At 49.0% G+C, this 14,631-nt stretch overlaps 1 protein-coding gene across 9 annotated transcripts in view; it reads right to left on the bottom strand.

Annotated features, from left to right (window-relative positions):
- The window catches only part of nrip1a (nuclear receptor interacting protein 1a), a 184,486-nt gene that overhangs the window by 63,199 nt on the left and 106,656 nt on the right, over positions 1-14,631 (bottom strand). For 8 of the 9 annotated variants that reach the window (XM_060833850.1, XM_060833855.1, XM_060833852.1 and 5 more), the window contains one exon: positions 5,725-12,825. The exons of the other annotated variant lie outside the window; for it this stretch is intronic. In XM_060833850.1, coding sequence (XP_060689833.1) covers positions 8,596-12,390 — 3,795 coding nt within the window. In that variant the 5' untranslated portion in view covers positions 12,391-12,825 and the 3' untranslated portion in view covers positions 5,725-8,595. Of the gene's footprint in view, positions 1-5,724; positions 12,826-14,631 lie in introns of those variants that run through there. 9 annotated transcript variants of the gene reach the window in all.

Raw genomic sequence — 14,631 nt, 5'->3', positions numbered from 1 at the left:
ACTCACAACCCGCTGTGTGAAGAATCTACCCCTAACATCTGTCCTATACCTACCACCCCTTAATTTAAAGCTATGTCCCCTAGTAACACCTGACTCCATTAGCTGTAAAAGGTTCTTAGTATCTACCCTATCTAAACCCCTAATCATCTTATACACTTCTATCAGATCTCCCCTAAACCTTCTCTTCTCCAATGAGAACAGCCCCAAGTGCCTCAGCCTTTCCTCATAAGATTTTCCTACCATTCCAGGCAACATCCTGGTAAACCTCCTCTGCACTCGTTCTAAAGCTTCCACATCCTTCCTATAGTATGGCGACCAAAACTGCACACAATACTCCAGATGAGGCCGCACCAGAGTCTTATACAACTGCAACATGACCTCAGGACTCCGGAACTCAATTCCTCTGCCAATAAAGCCCAGTACTCCATATGCCTTCCTCACAGCAGTATTTACCTGGGTGGCAACTTTCAGAGATCTGTGTACATGGACACCAAGATCCCTCTGCTCATCCACACTACCAAGTAGCCTACCATTAGCCCAGTAATCCATATCTTGTTATTCCTACCAAAGTGAACGACTTCGCACTTAGCTACATTGAATTCCATTTGCCACATTTCCGCCCAGCTCTGCAACTTATCTATATCCCGCTGTAACCTACCACTTCCTTCCTCACTATCCACAACTCCACCGACTTTTGTGTCATTAATTGTGCTGTAATTGTACCAGCCTCCACCACTTCCTCTGGCAGCTCGTTCCATACACGTATGGAAAACGTTGCCCCTTAGGTCCTTTTTATATCTTTTCCCTCTCACCCTAAACCTATGCCCTCTAGTTCTGGACTCCACCACCCCAGGGAAAAGACCTTGTCTATTTACCCTATCCATGCCCCTTCATGATTTTACAAATCTCTACAAGGTTGCCCCTCAGCTTCCGATGCTGCAGGAAAACAGCCCCAGCCTATTCAGCCTCTCCAAATAGCTTAAACCCTCCAACCCTGGCAATATCCTAGTGATGTTTTGCATCAGAGGTTATGCTACAAGAGTTAAATAAAGAGAGGCGAGAGGAGTTTTGCACAAAATACAAACACACACAGGATGATCAGAGGATTAGATAGGGCAGACAGTGAAAATCTTTTTCCTAGCATGATGACGTCAGCGTGTGCGAGGGGACTTAACTACAAATTGAGGGGTGATAGATTTGAGACAGATGTCAGAGGCAGGTTCTTTACACAGAGAATGGTAAGGGCGTGGAATGCCCTACCTGCTGATGTAGTCAACTCAGCCACATTAGGGAGATTTAAACAGTCCTTAGATAAGCACATGGATGATTCTGGGATAGTGTAGGGGGATTAGCTGAGAATAGTTCACAGGTCGGCGCAGCATCGAGGGCTGAAGGGCCTGTTCTGTGCTGTATTGCTCTATGTTCTAAAACTTTTTATGAGGGCAGTAGATGGTTGTATGCTTATAAATAACACACAAGGGTATGGGGAGAAAGCAGGGGATTGGCGCTGGGTTAACAATGCTCATTTAATGAGCTGTTGCTAGCACAATGGGCTGAATGGCCTCCCACTGTGACACTGGTGTGATAACAGCGATGCACAAGGAAAATGAGATAGAAGGGCACAATCATAAAATCATACAGTAAAGATGCCATTCAGCTCAACAAGTCTGTACCACTTCGTATTATACTGCTAGCTATGCAAGTCCCACTTTCCCATAACATTCCAGGCTATGAGCCTGTTATGATACTTTAAGTGCTCATCCAAGTACTTTTTAAAGTTTGTGATGTTTTGCATCACAGTTATGCTACAAGAGTTAAATAAAAAGAGAGGTGAGATAAGTCTCGCATAAAATACAAGCACACAGAAAAACTGGTTGACCTGAATCACTGCAAACTCAAGGTAAATAGAACATAGAACATAGAAAAATACAGCGCAGTACAGGCCCTTCGGCCCTCGATATTGCGCCAATCCAAACCCACCTAACCTACACTAGCCCACTTTCCTCCATATGCCAATCCAATGCCTGTTTAAATGCCCATAAAGAGGGAGAGTCCACCACTGTTACTGGCAGGGCATTCCATGAACTCTCAACTCGCTGAGTAAAGAATCTACCCCTAACATCAGTCCTATACCTACCACCCCTTAATTTAAAGCTATGCCCCCTCATAATATCTGACGTGGAAAAAGGTTCGCGTGGTCAAATAAATCAGAGAGGAAATTAAAAATGGACATAAATTGAGGCAATTTGAGAGCAATCCCAAGGAACTGTGATACAGTCACAGCACAGTGAGATGGTCGGGTGGTGAAGCAGCAGGGACAGCTGCCAGTATATTGCACTGGTTAGTGCAGAGAACAGAGAACCTCGGGAAAGAGATTTGTAAAGATTGGTTGGGTCTCTCATGGAGGGTCATGAGGGTTTGGAACTCTTTCCTTCAAAATGTGATAGAAGCAAAAGATGGTGAAAAAATATCAGGGTGTAGGGGGCAAGGTGGAGTAGTACCACATAAGCCGTGATGTTATTGAAAGGGGCAGCAATCTCCAGAGCCAAATAGCCTACTCTGTTCCTAGCACAGACAAATTGGTTCTGCTATAACGCAGAAGTTCTGTCCTCATGTAATTCCATGTTATAAGAAAATCCTGAATAGCAGCTCCATTAAATTAATAGAACTGGAATTACCTTATAACCAACACAAATTTTAAACATTTGCACTTTAGAAACAGTGTCCCCAATTGTGTAACAGTGAAGTTGCATTAATGAAACGTGTGCTAGAGCAGAACACTATATATATATGTGTGTATATATATATATATATATATATATATATACACACATACATACATACACTTGTACTGGATCCGCAGCTATGTAATTGGAAGAACAGAGCACAAAACTGAAAAACGTACAACGGAACATTCATAAAACACTGTTTTGACCACAACTGGAGTGTAAAGTCTAATTCTATCCATCTTGGAAAGAATTTGAATGGTTTAGAGTCAGTGAACATTTATGACAATGTGTTCGAGGGAGGCGTTATTGGAGAAGCTGGGTTTGCTCATGGAGAAAATTGAAGAGATTTTACAAAAGTTTCAAAATCATGAGAAGTCTGCCTGGGTAAGATAGGGAGAAAATGCCCACATTTGTGAAAAAGTTGAGAACTGGAGGCCAGAGGTTTAAAGCAGATTGATGAGAGATGCAATGAACATAAGAAAAGAAAAACATTTTTATGCAGATTTGGTTGTGGGTTTGGAAGGTATCATTGGAGGATCAATGTTGGTGAGTTGTTGCAGTGCATCGTGTAGATGGTACACACTGCTGCTATTGAGCGTCGGGTGGGGGAACGGAGTGGATGTTGCAGGGATGCCAATCACATTTGCATTAATGTTAACTCCAGTATTTATAGAGTTGGTCCAGTTCAGTTTCTGGCCAATATTGGTGGCAGTCCTAAGTGCTGTTGATGAGAAGGTGGTTTGGCAAAAATATTGTATGATTTGGTTGGTGTGAGTATGGAATGAGCTGCCTGAGGAAGTGGTCGAGGCTGGTACAATTACAACATTTAAAAAGGCATCTGGATGGTACATGAACAGAAAAGGTTTAGAGGGATATGGGCCAAGTTTTGGCAAATGGGTTGAGATTAATTTAGGGCATCTTGTCAGCATGGACGAGTTGGACCAAAGAGTCTGTTTCTCTGCTGTACATCTCTCTGACTCTATTATCCATGTTTATTAAAATGGGGCAATATTCAGAATATGGGTATGGGTTAAAAAAAAATCACACAACACCAGGCTATAATCCAACAGGTTTATTTGGAAGCACTAGCTTTTGGGGCGCTGCCCCTTCGTCAGGTAGCTAGCAACCTTATGAAGGAGCCGAGCTTTGAAAGCTTGTACTTCCAAATAAACCTGTTGGACAATAACCTGGTGTTGTGTGATTTTTAACTTTGCCCACCCCAGTCCAACACCCGCACCTCCACATCAAGGGATAGGGGGCAGTGCAGGAAAATGACATCAAGATAGATCAGCCATGACGATATGGAACAGCAGAGGGAACTTTATGAGCTGAATGGCCTCTTTCAACTGCTATTTCCTAATTTTCGGTCTTTTGGTGAGAAGGTGGGAGAGAGCTGTACGTCATCGTTAATGGGGAGATAAGGAGAAATGATGAAGCAATTGGAAAATTAAAAGGGACTGCTGATCCGATAGACATAAACAGACACAGTTATGAATTGACCTTGGATATACAGAAACGACATACCCACAGACATCAGAGTATGGCTGCAAGATATTTTAGTCCTTCAGAGATTGCTTAAGGTGCAAAAAGAACTCACCCTTCAGGGTCTACTCTGCCCATTTCCGATCAGTATTCTAGAAAATTCAGCAGTATTTGGAGAGGAGGCAGCAAATCAGAACATAGATCCCAGAGGATGGCAGGGATGAACCATAAGGAAAGATTGGAAAAGTCCAGAGAGGTGCACCGAGAAGGGACTGAAAGATTAGAGATAAACAACCTAAAATAATCCCGGGGAAATAAATTATTTGCAGCTTTCATAACCTCAAAGCACCTTATAGCCAACGTATACTTTGTTGAAATATCGGCTCTGTATAATGTCTGAAACATAGGTGCACAGCAAGCTGACACAAGGAGCAATTGCTATTGGCTGCTTAATGGATTTGTGTTGGCCATGGAGTTCGTATTGGCCATGAACCTAGGGTGGAGAGAAAGTGAGTGAGAATGAGTGAGATAGAGAGAGAGATAGAGAGAGAGAGATAGAGAGAGAGAGATAGAGAGAGAGAGAGAGAGAGATATCCTGTCAGCTTCCTTCCTCTCCTTCAGAATAATGCCCTAGGTTCTTTTAAGGGGAGGGGATGGCCTAGTGGTATTTTCACTAGACTATAATCCAGAGAGCAGCAGACCTGGTTTCAAATCCAGCCAAAGCAGATGGTGGAATTAAGAATCTAATGGTAACCATAAATCCATTGTCAACTGTTGGAAAAACCCATTGGTTCCTTTAAGGAATGAAAATATCATCCTTATTGTTGTGGTTCTGTTTGCCGAGCTGGGAGTTTTTGTTGCAAACGTTTCGTCCCCTTTCTAGGTGACATCTTTGGTGCTTGGGAGCCTCCTATGAAGCGCTTCTGTGCTGATTCCTCCGGCATTTATACTGGTTTGAATCTGCCGCTTCCGGTTGTCAGTTGCTGTCCGCTGCAGCGGCCGTTATATAGGGTCTAGGTCGATGTGTCTGTTGATAGAAAGGGGACGAAACGTTTGCGACAAAAACTCCCAGCTCGGCAAACAGAACCACAACAACGAGCACCCGAGCTACAAATCTTCTCACAAACCTTGAATATCATCCTTACCTGGTCAGACCTACCTGAAACTCCAGATCCCCTGTTACCTGACCTCTGGGTAATTAGGGATGAGTACTAAATGCTGGCCTAGCCAGTGATGCCCTCATCCTATGAGTGAGTAAAAAAAAGACATTCGGGGCAGTAAAAGCCTCACCGTTACAACTCACCGAAAAAGATAGCTCCTCTGACAATGTTGCATTCCCTCAGGAGTGGGGCACAATTCCTCGTTTTCCTGACCTCCCATAGCTGGAGCATTACCCATTGGCACCTGGGAGTCAGCCTGGCGCCCATCACTATCCAGTCACCCCTCTCCCATGGATGTCAAGGTGAACACCCATAAACATGAGAAAAGACAAGACTATGTAAAGGCACCAAAATTAGGGATGCACACCTCTCATTCCAAAGTTTATTCATTTTTTTGCAGAGTACAAAAGAAACTGGTACAGTTCTCACAGTTTGCATTAGATCAGGCATAACATCTTCTAAAAGACCAAATAAACCCAAAATACTATTTGTACTGAAATATTATTTTTAAAAAATCTAATATTTCCCATCGTTTACAGTGCATTCTTTTTCAACAAAAAGAAACCGAATTCTTCATATTTACACAAAACTGAATTCATTTTTGTCAAAAAAAAACTGAGAAATGGCACTCGTCTCTCAACTTTCACCTGGATTGGCAACTGGAATATTTTCTCAGAGGCTCAAGGGTAACGGTCATGTGGAAGAATTGTTACCCTTGGGTAAATAATTGGAGCGTTGCCATTTATTGTCGGAAAGTACTCATCTTTAAAAAAAGAGCGGGGGGGGGGTTACATTGCAACATCCCGCGAAAGCTGGGATTGGAAACAAATAATTAATCAGCTAAGGAAGTCTCGTACCTACACAAAATCTTAGTTGGAGCAGGAAGACAATGGGAGTTTTGACAGTCCGTGATATTGCGGTTCCGTTAAACTTGCCCAGAGGAGAAATCTTTGCGTGAAGCCCTCATAGCCCCAACTCCCAGACTTGGAAATGACTCTTTGCTGTTCTCACTTCCCCTGACGTCTGCTGGCCCCCTCTCCCAAAGTCGTGATTTCCAGCAGCTCCCCCAAGCCATGAAGCCCCACTGCGCCTGGTCTCTGAGATGCACTGCCCTGATTTTCCTGTGCCCCGACTCCTCGTTTGCCTTCCTGAGCCAGAATCCTGACTCATGCCAGTCTAACCAGCTGGTCCCCAATGCCTATTCCTCTGCCTCCTCCGTCGCCTGATTCCTGCTGGTTTGGTGAAATCAAATCCGCCACATCAAAAGCGGTGTCAAAACGACATCCAGAGTATCATACTTCGTAGCAAGCCACTTAGTCTTTTATCTGAGCTGTCCTAGGAAGCTGCAGGCTGTGGAATACCGACTCTAAATACTCAGCCAGAATTCCAACCGCGGTTTTATGCAAAAGACAAAAAAAACGTCAAACACGGACTCCCACGAAAACCAAGTGTTCAGTTGAACTGAAGAATCGTGTGGTGGATAGCAAAGGGAGCTTGGATCGCCAAGATCTTCACTTTTAAATGAAAAGAAAAAAAAACAAACATAAATAAATAGGCCCACCCACTTGAGAGAGCTGGTGGCGGAGAAATAGGACGGGACAAAGTCATCGGATTCCAGGAGTGAATGTTGCTCGAAACACTTAAGGAAAAAGGACGATTAACTTTCGGAATATACCCTGCTATCCACTTCTTCAGTGACAGGCCACACAGGTACAGACAATGTACACACAATGTACACAGACTGATCAAGTAAGTTAAAGTTCGATTATTAAGACATTAAATTCTCTTTCTATCTCTTCATTTTTTTTTAATAAACACATCACATCTTTTTTTTGTGCATAGGGATTCCACATGCTTTTCATTCCATGCGGTTCGTAGAGTTAGAGGGATTAGTCTTCTATTTCTTTTAACAATAGATTTGGACAAAATATGCATATATAACTATACAATATTTTAAACACTTGCAAATGCAGATACATGCAACACAAAATAGGCATCTTCCCCCATCCAACATACGGACACGCACTGTGTCTGTGTGTGTACACACACATATACACACACTTTTTACATACAATTTTCACTACAGTAAGGGGAGAAGAACAGCCCCTGGCTACAGAGGGCAAGTTAAAATTTCCAGTGGAGGAAATTACTAGTGAGAAGTATGACCTTGCTCAGAACAGACATTAACCCGGTGTTGCAGTGTGAACAAAACAAAAACAGCTCATTTGAATTGACTGATTGTCTGCTTGGCACCTTTTGTCTCAATGTGTTTACGTTACATCAACTCACAAAAAAGTAAAGATTCCCTCCGACGGCTACTGCCATCGAGAGATCACGGCATGTCGTTCCACTGTGCCACCCCACACAACCAAAACCAAAACAAACATCTTGTGCCTCTGACTGACAATGTCACCTCAGAATAAAAATACAACAGGGGCAAAAGTTTGTGAAGGCATTACGTGCAGAGAGAAGGGGCGAAGCAAAGGGGAACCAAGCAACAAAAAAAAGGAATCAGAATATTCAAACGCCTGTCACAAAGTGGCATCCAGTTTCTTTCTCACTTCCTGGTACAGGGTTGGCACTATGTGGAGGGCAAGAGGCTAACCCACAAGGGGCAAGCGGTGACCGGGCGGCATCATTGCCGGGAAGACCAGGTGCAAAGAGAAAAAAAAGACAAGGGATGGGCTTGGGATTGGGGTTGGCGAGCTGTGGGTGAACAAGGGCTGTTTAAGAGGCCACCAACTGGTGCCAGTACCCCAAAGAGTGGTGGCAGGCTCTGAATGGGGCACATGGAACTTAACGCCTATGGCACCTTGAACCTTATCATGCCTTTCAGTACGGGTCACAACAGGGCAAAACCAAAAACAAATGGCAACATCCTCCTTATATTCATTTTATATATATGTACATATATATGTGTGTGCATATACATATGTGTGTATATATAAAATTACCATATAAAAACTGGTGGATCCCAATACCTTGGCATTCCTGGCAATAGATACAAGTTCCAATCATGCCAGCCAACAAGCTGCCTGTTAGCGCTGATATACATATATATCTATATTATATACACTTATACACTTATACATATATATTATATATGCAGCATTTGTCCTTCTATCTAGCTGACCCAGATTGTATTGCACAAGACTTGGTCTAATGGACAAGATTGTCTTCTTGCTTTAGTTCCCCTCGATTTTCCCTCCATCCAAATGTCCCACTCAATCAGGCTCCCGCTTTATGGCCGCTACTTTCTCCAGAATGCCGCCGGCGATTTCATTCTGATCCCGTGGCATACCAGGGACCGAGCCCTGGTGGTTACCCATAGAGTCCTCAGGGGGCTCTGCTTTGACCGTCCGGCGACCAGGCAGCGCCCCGCCACCGCCACTGGGCCGCTCCACCCTCTGAGCCGCCGGCAGCGGCCTCCGCCTCCTGTCAGCCTCGGCAGTGCCCCCTTCCCCTGCTCTGGACCGGGAGGGCACCAGGCCCAGGCCGCCCCTCTGCAGCATGTAATAGAGGATGGGGTTAGTCTTGGTCAGCCAGGGTGGCTCGGTTGGCGTTCCGAGGGATGGGGCGCGGTGCTCCGGCTGGGATTGTGCCTGGGCGGTGACGGAGGTGGAGTTTTCCAGCTGGTAGTGTGCAGACGAGCTGGCAGCGGGCAAAACCCCGAGGTACCTGGCAGGCTCGAAGGCCAGTGCTGCCTCCTTCTGGTGACCGTTGAGCTGTTCGGGCTGGCTATAGAAGTGAGCGGGGCGGTCTCCTCCCAGCCTTCGTTCAGGTCGGGAGCCTCGGTCGCTGGCAGAGCCACCATTGTGAACAGTCCTGTGCCCGGGCAGCACTTTGATGCCATTCTCGGACAGGAGGAGCTGTTTCAGGACGTTGAAGCCTTGGGGATCCTTCACGCTACTTCGGGACTCCAGCTCCAAGCCACTGCCCGGTTGGAAATCCAGCAGCCTAGCTCTGCAGGCCGGAAAGCCATCCAGGCCATTGGCATCCTCTCGGAGTGGGGCACTGTGACTGTTCAGCCCCTCCCTCCGGTCTAGAGTCTTGTGCAGGTCATCCGGTTGGCTGGGGGGGCTGGGCGGGGGCTTCCTCTTCTTGGGAACGCTGCACGGGCTGCTGGAGCCAGAGGTGGGGGCCCAGGCCTCAGAGAGACCGCTGGCGGGCGGGTGCTGGCCGAAGGCGTAACCGCCCAGGGGGGTCGAGGTGTTGTCCCGCTGCAGAAGTTGGCTCAGGACGCCCCCTTTCTGACAGGGGTGGCACTGAGCTCGTGCCGAGGGTGCAGCTGGGCTCACCACCTCTTGCTTCACACTGCCCAATGTGAAGGGTGGGTTTTTCTGCTCTGCCTTGCATTGTATCAGAGGCTGGCCATTGGCACTTTGTTCCGTCGGTTCAGCACCGGAGGAGAAGCACCCATCCTCTTCAACGGGTTCAGTCTTGATCTTGACCATGGATATTGGCTTGGTGCCAGCCGCTTGCCCGTTGCACTGGGTGTCTGGGGGCTGCGGGCCCACTGATACCTGGTGGTCCCCTCGCCTCCCCTGCAGGCAGCCAACTGGGACCCTTTCCCTCTCGGGATTCCTCAGCAGGAGTTGAAGGACGCTGCGTCTCTCGAGCAGGTTCTCAAGGTTAGAGCTGGGCGCTGGGCGGGGCTGGAGTGGTGGCCGCTCTCTCCTGGCATTGGGCTCCAGCAGCACCGACTGCTGGAAGCAGAGGGGCTTGACGGACCGACCGAATGGGAGGCTTTCGGTGCTCTCGCCCATCCTACTCTCCACCGAGGACAGGCCGGCGTTCCTGTCCTCCCCGTCCGCTTGGGAGGTCTCTGGTGACTTGTGGAAGCCGGTGTGAGCCAGGTCTTGCAGGAGCTTGCTAGCGCTGAAGGAGAAATTGGAAAGGGGGCTCTCACCAGCCAACGACTGCCGCGGGACGTACTGAGTATTTGCCGCCAACTCCCCGGGGACGAACCGTTTGGGGAACTGCTGAGCTTTGGTGGACTCAGAGGGGAGCAGCGGTTCCAGGGACCGGTGACCCTTGGCAGCTTCCAATGGCTGCGGGAAGCGTTGAAGGTTCCTTGAGGGCTCGCTGTCGCCCACCACCTTCCCCTGACGGGCCAGGAGGGGGTGGGTGCCATCGCTGGCGTGGCACAGTGCCGGGAGCTGGCGAGCGGCCGGCGGGCTATGGGTCAGCTTCACCACGGCACTTCGCTCTGCCCCCGGGAAGGACGAAGACAACGCGGAGGACGAGGAAGACGAAGAGGAGGACGAGGAGGAGGAGACGGAGGAGGGAGCAGGAGGAGGAGGAGGAGCAGGGAAGAGTTCCGGTGGCCGCTGGCCAAGAGCCAAGCCAGTGGACAAAGCCTCCGACGCTGTCACCGCGCTGCCGGGACGTTCCGGGGCTTGGGGTTCGGGTGTGCGGTTCCCTCTCGCTCCGTTCTGGTGACCCAGCAGCAGTTGGAGGAGAGTGACCTTCTGATGGCTCCTGGACTCAGGCCGGTTGCGCTCCTCCTTGGCTTCGGGGCTGCAGACCCTCGGGCCTTTGGGGTTCCAGCTGAAGAGAAGGGACTCGGTCATCTGCTCCAGGCTGCGGGAGTGCAGGGAGATGGGCTCGCATATCCGGGGCTTGGTCGATAGGTCCATGGGCGTGCAACTGGAGCGGGAGCTCTCGTCGCTGCTGTACATCTCCTCCAGGGAACCAGCCTCCTGCTTTATCACCTTCTCCCAGGCCGGCAGATGGTAGTCAAAGGAGGGGCCGCCCCTCCTCTCAGCCCCCGGCCACCGGTGACCATTGGTGCTCTCGGTCCCACCGTCAGCCGAAGGTTTGGGGACGGTGTTGGTGTTGAGGAGGTGCATGAGGAGGCTGCTGCCGCCGCTGTTGTTGGGTGACAGGGGTGACCTGTCCCGCTCGCTCCCCGCATTGCTCTTCTCCCTGGCACCGGACGGGCTCCTGGTGTGACCCGCCATCCTCAGCGATCGCTCGGAGACTCGTGGGTGGCTCCGGGACGCACCACGGCAGCGCCCGTCCTTCGAGGGTGGGTCCCGGGCCTGGTCGTGGGGCGAGGGTGAGGGCTCGGCCCCCTTCTGGCTGGCAATGGCCGCTAGCCTCTGGCTGGCGGAGGGGGGAGGGGCGCGGGCGCCCAGCGAGTGCTCCCGGGTGTATTGCTGCAGCTGGGTGTCGCTGGACAGAAGCAAGGCCAGTTGGCTGCACGCCACGCTGGGCTTGGGCGAACCATCAGAGCGGGCACCATTCTCCACCATGCTGGCCACCGCCCTGAGCCGGGCTGAGCAGGAGATGGGCTCGCCGGGGGCCCTTCGCCCATCCGCCGCGGGGGAGCTGGGAAATCTGGTGCGCTCGGGGGGGCTCTGGTACACTCCATCCGCCTCTTCGCTCCGGCTCGGATCCCGGCTCTTCAGCAGCGCCCGCAGGTGGCTGGACACCAGGCCGTAGCCCCTCAGGTCGTCCTCAGGCGGGGTGCCCGGGGGCGGGGTCTGTGCCTGGCCCAGCCTGGGGGCAGCCCCGTGCTGGGATAGTGCCACGTTCTGCAGCCGGGAGCTGAACGACTGCAGTAGGGAGGCCAGCAGGGTGCTGTGCTGTTGTTGCTGCTGCTGCTGCTGCGTCTTGCCCAGTTCGCCCTGCCCGGCAGTGCCATCTTGGTCATTGGACTGGAGCCCGTGCCCACCTACTCTTCTCCGCTTGGCACTGTCACAGGCTTCAGCTTGCATTAGCCTGGCCTTCTTCACGTTGAGAGCAGAAGCAGCTTTCGATGCCCTCTGCTGGGAGGGAGAGGCAGCAAAGTCTTCACCACCACCACCACCACCACCACCACCACCTCCCCCTCCTCCTCCGCTGCCGTGCCCATCGGAGCTTTTGCAAGCAGCACCTTCCCCCTCGGAGGTGCCCTTGGTGGATGGGGTGCCCATACTGCCCCCGGAGGCTTGATGCATTAAGACACTCTCGAGGTACGTTAACACGACTGAATCCTGGTGCATCTCAGAGCAAAGCTCCTCTCCATGGGTCATGTTCAAACAAAACCAAAACAACACGAAAAAAAAACAATGGAAGATGCGAAACAAAAAAAGAATCTTGCTCCCAGGTTATGAGTCCATTTATCCACGAGCTGGATTAGATTGGGTATCCATTTTGCAGTGTGAATGTGTGGGGGAGTTTGGAATTGGGAAGGCCATTCCTAAGATTGATGGTTGGGGAAGGTCCAGCATAAGGCTCAGGGAAGAACGCGTTCCTTTAGTTCCACAAGAAATTAGTTGGAGTTCGTTGTAGATCCCATTTCTCAATGCCCCGGATGTCCTGAATATATCCAAGCCAATCGCCAACACAAGGATAGGAACAGAATTCCCATTTGTAGCCCTTCCTGGAACATGTGGAATTCCCCAGCGGATCAAGCCTCCGACATTTTCTTCGATAACTCCTTGGAATGGAAAACCAGCACCTGCAAACTGAACAGGAAACAAAAATCAGGAACTGCCGATTAAGGAAGTGAAGTTACAGTCTTTCTATCAGCTTCAGAATTTTGTTGAGAGGGACAGTGAATGAAGGACAAAATGCTTTTTTAATTCCACTGATGACATCAAACAACCCCAGGACAGGTACACCATGTAAAGCTTCCTCTTACTGCCTCCATCAAACACTCCCAGGACAGGGACAGCATGGGGTTAGATACAGATAAAGCTCTCTCAATTCCTTCTAAAACCGGAAGTCAAAAGTAATGAAGAAGCCCTTGCTGGGGCTCTGTGTTGAAACCATATACAAATTAGCAGTTGAATAGAAGCTTAGACACTGAACAGAAACTTCCTCAATTGAAGTTATCTGAGGTGGCTGATTGTATCTTGGTACATGTGACAACAATCAATGAAAAATGTTGCTTTGAGTGTCACACAGGCAGATCATACCGTATAAAGTGCATTAGAATAGCACATACACGAGTAAAACTTTCTCTAGACTGTCCCTCACTTTCAAGGACAGGGTCAGCACAGGGCTAGATACAGAGTAAAGCTCCCTCAACTCTTTTAAAGCTTCCCTCAACACTGTCCCCATCAAACACTCCCAGGGTAGGGACCGCACAAGGTTAGGTACAGAGTTAATTTCCCTCGACACTGTCCTCATGAAACACTCCCGGGACAGGGACGGCATGGTGTTAGATACAGAGTAAAACGTCCCTACACTTTACCGCTCAAATACTCCAAGGACGTACAAAAGAGTCATTCTTGCTTTTGCCTGCTCCAAACATTAGGTTTAAGCTTCAAGCTCTGAGGCCAACATGTTAAGCCACAACTGCAATATTTTACCCATTCGCCACGCTTACATTACTGTGCCCTCCCTCAGTGCCAATGCAGATGGATGGCAGACTTGTGTAGAGCTTTCTTCAGTACCTGTGTATAGTCTACACAGGAAGAGGACTTCTGCCATTAGACTGATGACTATAATCCATGCTCCGGATGTGCCAGTTAAAAGATGTTCATGTGTCTAAGACCAGACAGTGTAAGTTTAAGATGAGCAGTAAGTAGTTTGAAGGAGATCTGAGGGAACATCTTTTCACTCAGAGAATGTCCGAAAAATGGAAAGTGGCAGAGACAGGTACTCTCACAACATTTAGGAAACAGCATGACGAACACTGAAAATGCCAGGGCACAGCCGTATTATGGACTAGGCCAGACGCCCTCAAAATATTTCAACAAAGGTAGCCTCGATCCTAACTTTGCTTGCTGTTTTAACCAGGTGTAAGGTGGATATTCCAGGAGGGATGCAGCCAGTCAAACCACTTAGTTTTAAACAAAATAGAATTTATTTACAGTATTACCAAATGAAACACAAATTAAGAGAGAACAGAATACTGAATTACTTAACCCATCTGAAAATCCAACAGATTATTCCAATTTAATGATGCTGCTCCCAATACTTGCAACAATCCCCATAAACACCCCTTGGCACAAAAGATATAATCAAACACAGTCTTACAGGAGAAAGGGAGATGGCAGTATGGATGTGTTTCTTGGTCCAGCAGCTTCCAAACTGCCTGACTGCTTTCAGTACATGGCCAAGGTAGGCAAGCAGGAGGCCGGAAGAACACAGCAAGCCAGGCAGCATGGAGGAACAACACCTGACCTCCCACCTGGGCAGCCTACAGCCTGCAGAACTCAACATTTGAGCTCTCCAATGCCAAATAACCTCCACTCCCATTCCCCCACACCCTTCCCAACCTCTCCCCCTCCTTTCCACTCCTCCTTGCCACCAACCGGATCAAT

This window comes from Hemiscyllium ocellatum, chromosome 12 (assembly GCF_020745735.1).
Source record: "Hemiscyllium ocellatum isolate sHemOce1 chromosome 12, sHemOce1.pat.X.cur, whole genome shotgun sequence".
In the NCBI taxonomy this organism is placed as follows: domain Eukaryota; kingdom Metazoa; phylum Chordata; class Chondrichthyes; order Orectolobiformes; family Hemiscylliidae; genus Hemiscyllium; species Hemiscyllium ocellatum.
The sequence above is the reverse complement of the archived record's forward strand: the minus strand, read 5'-3'. Positions and strand labels throughout refer to the sequence as shown.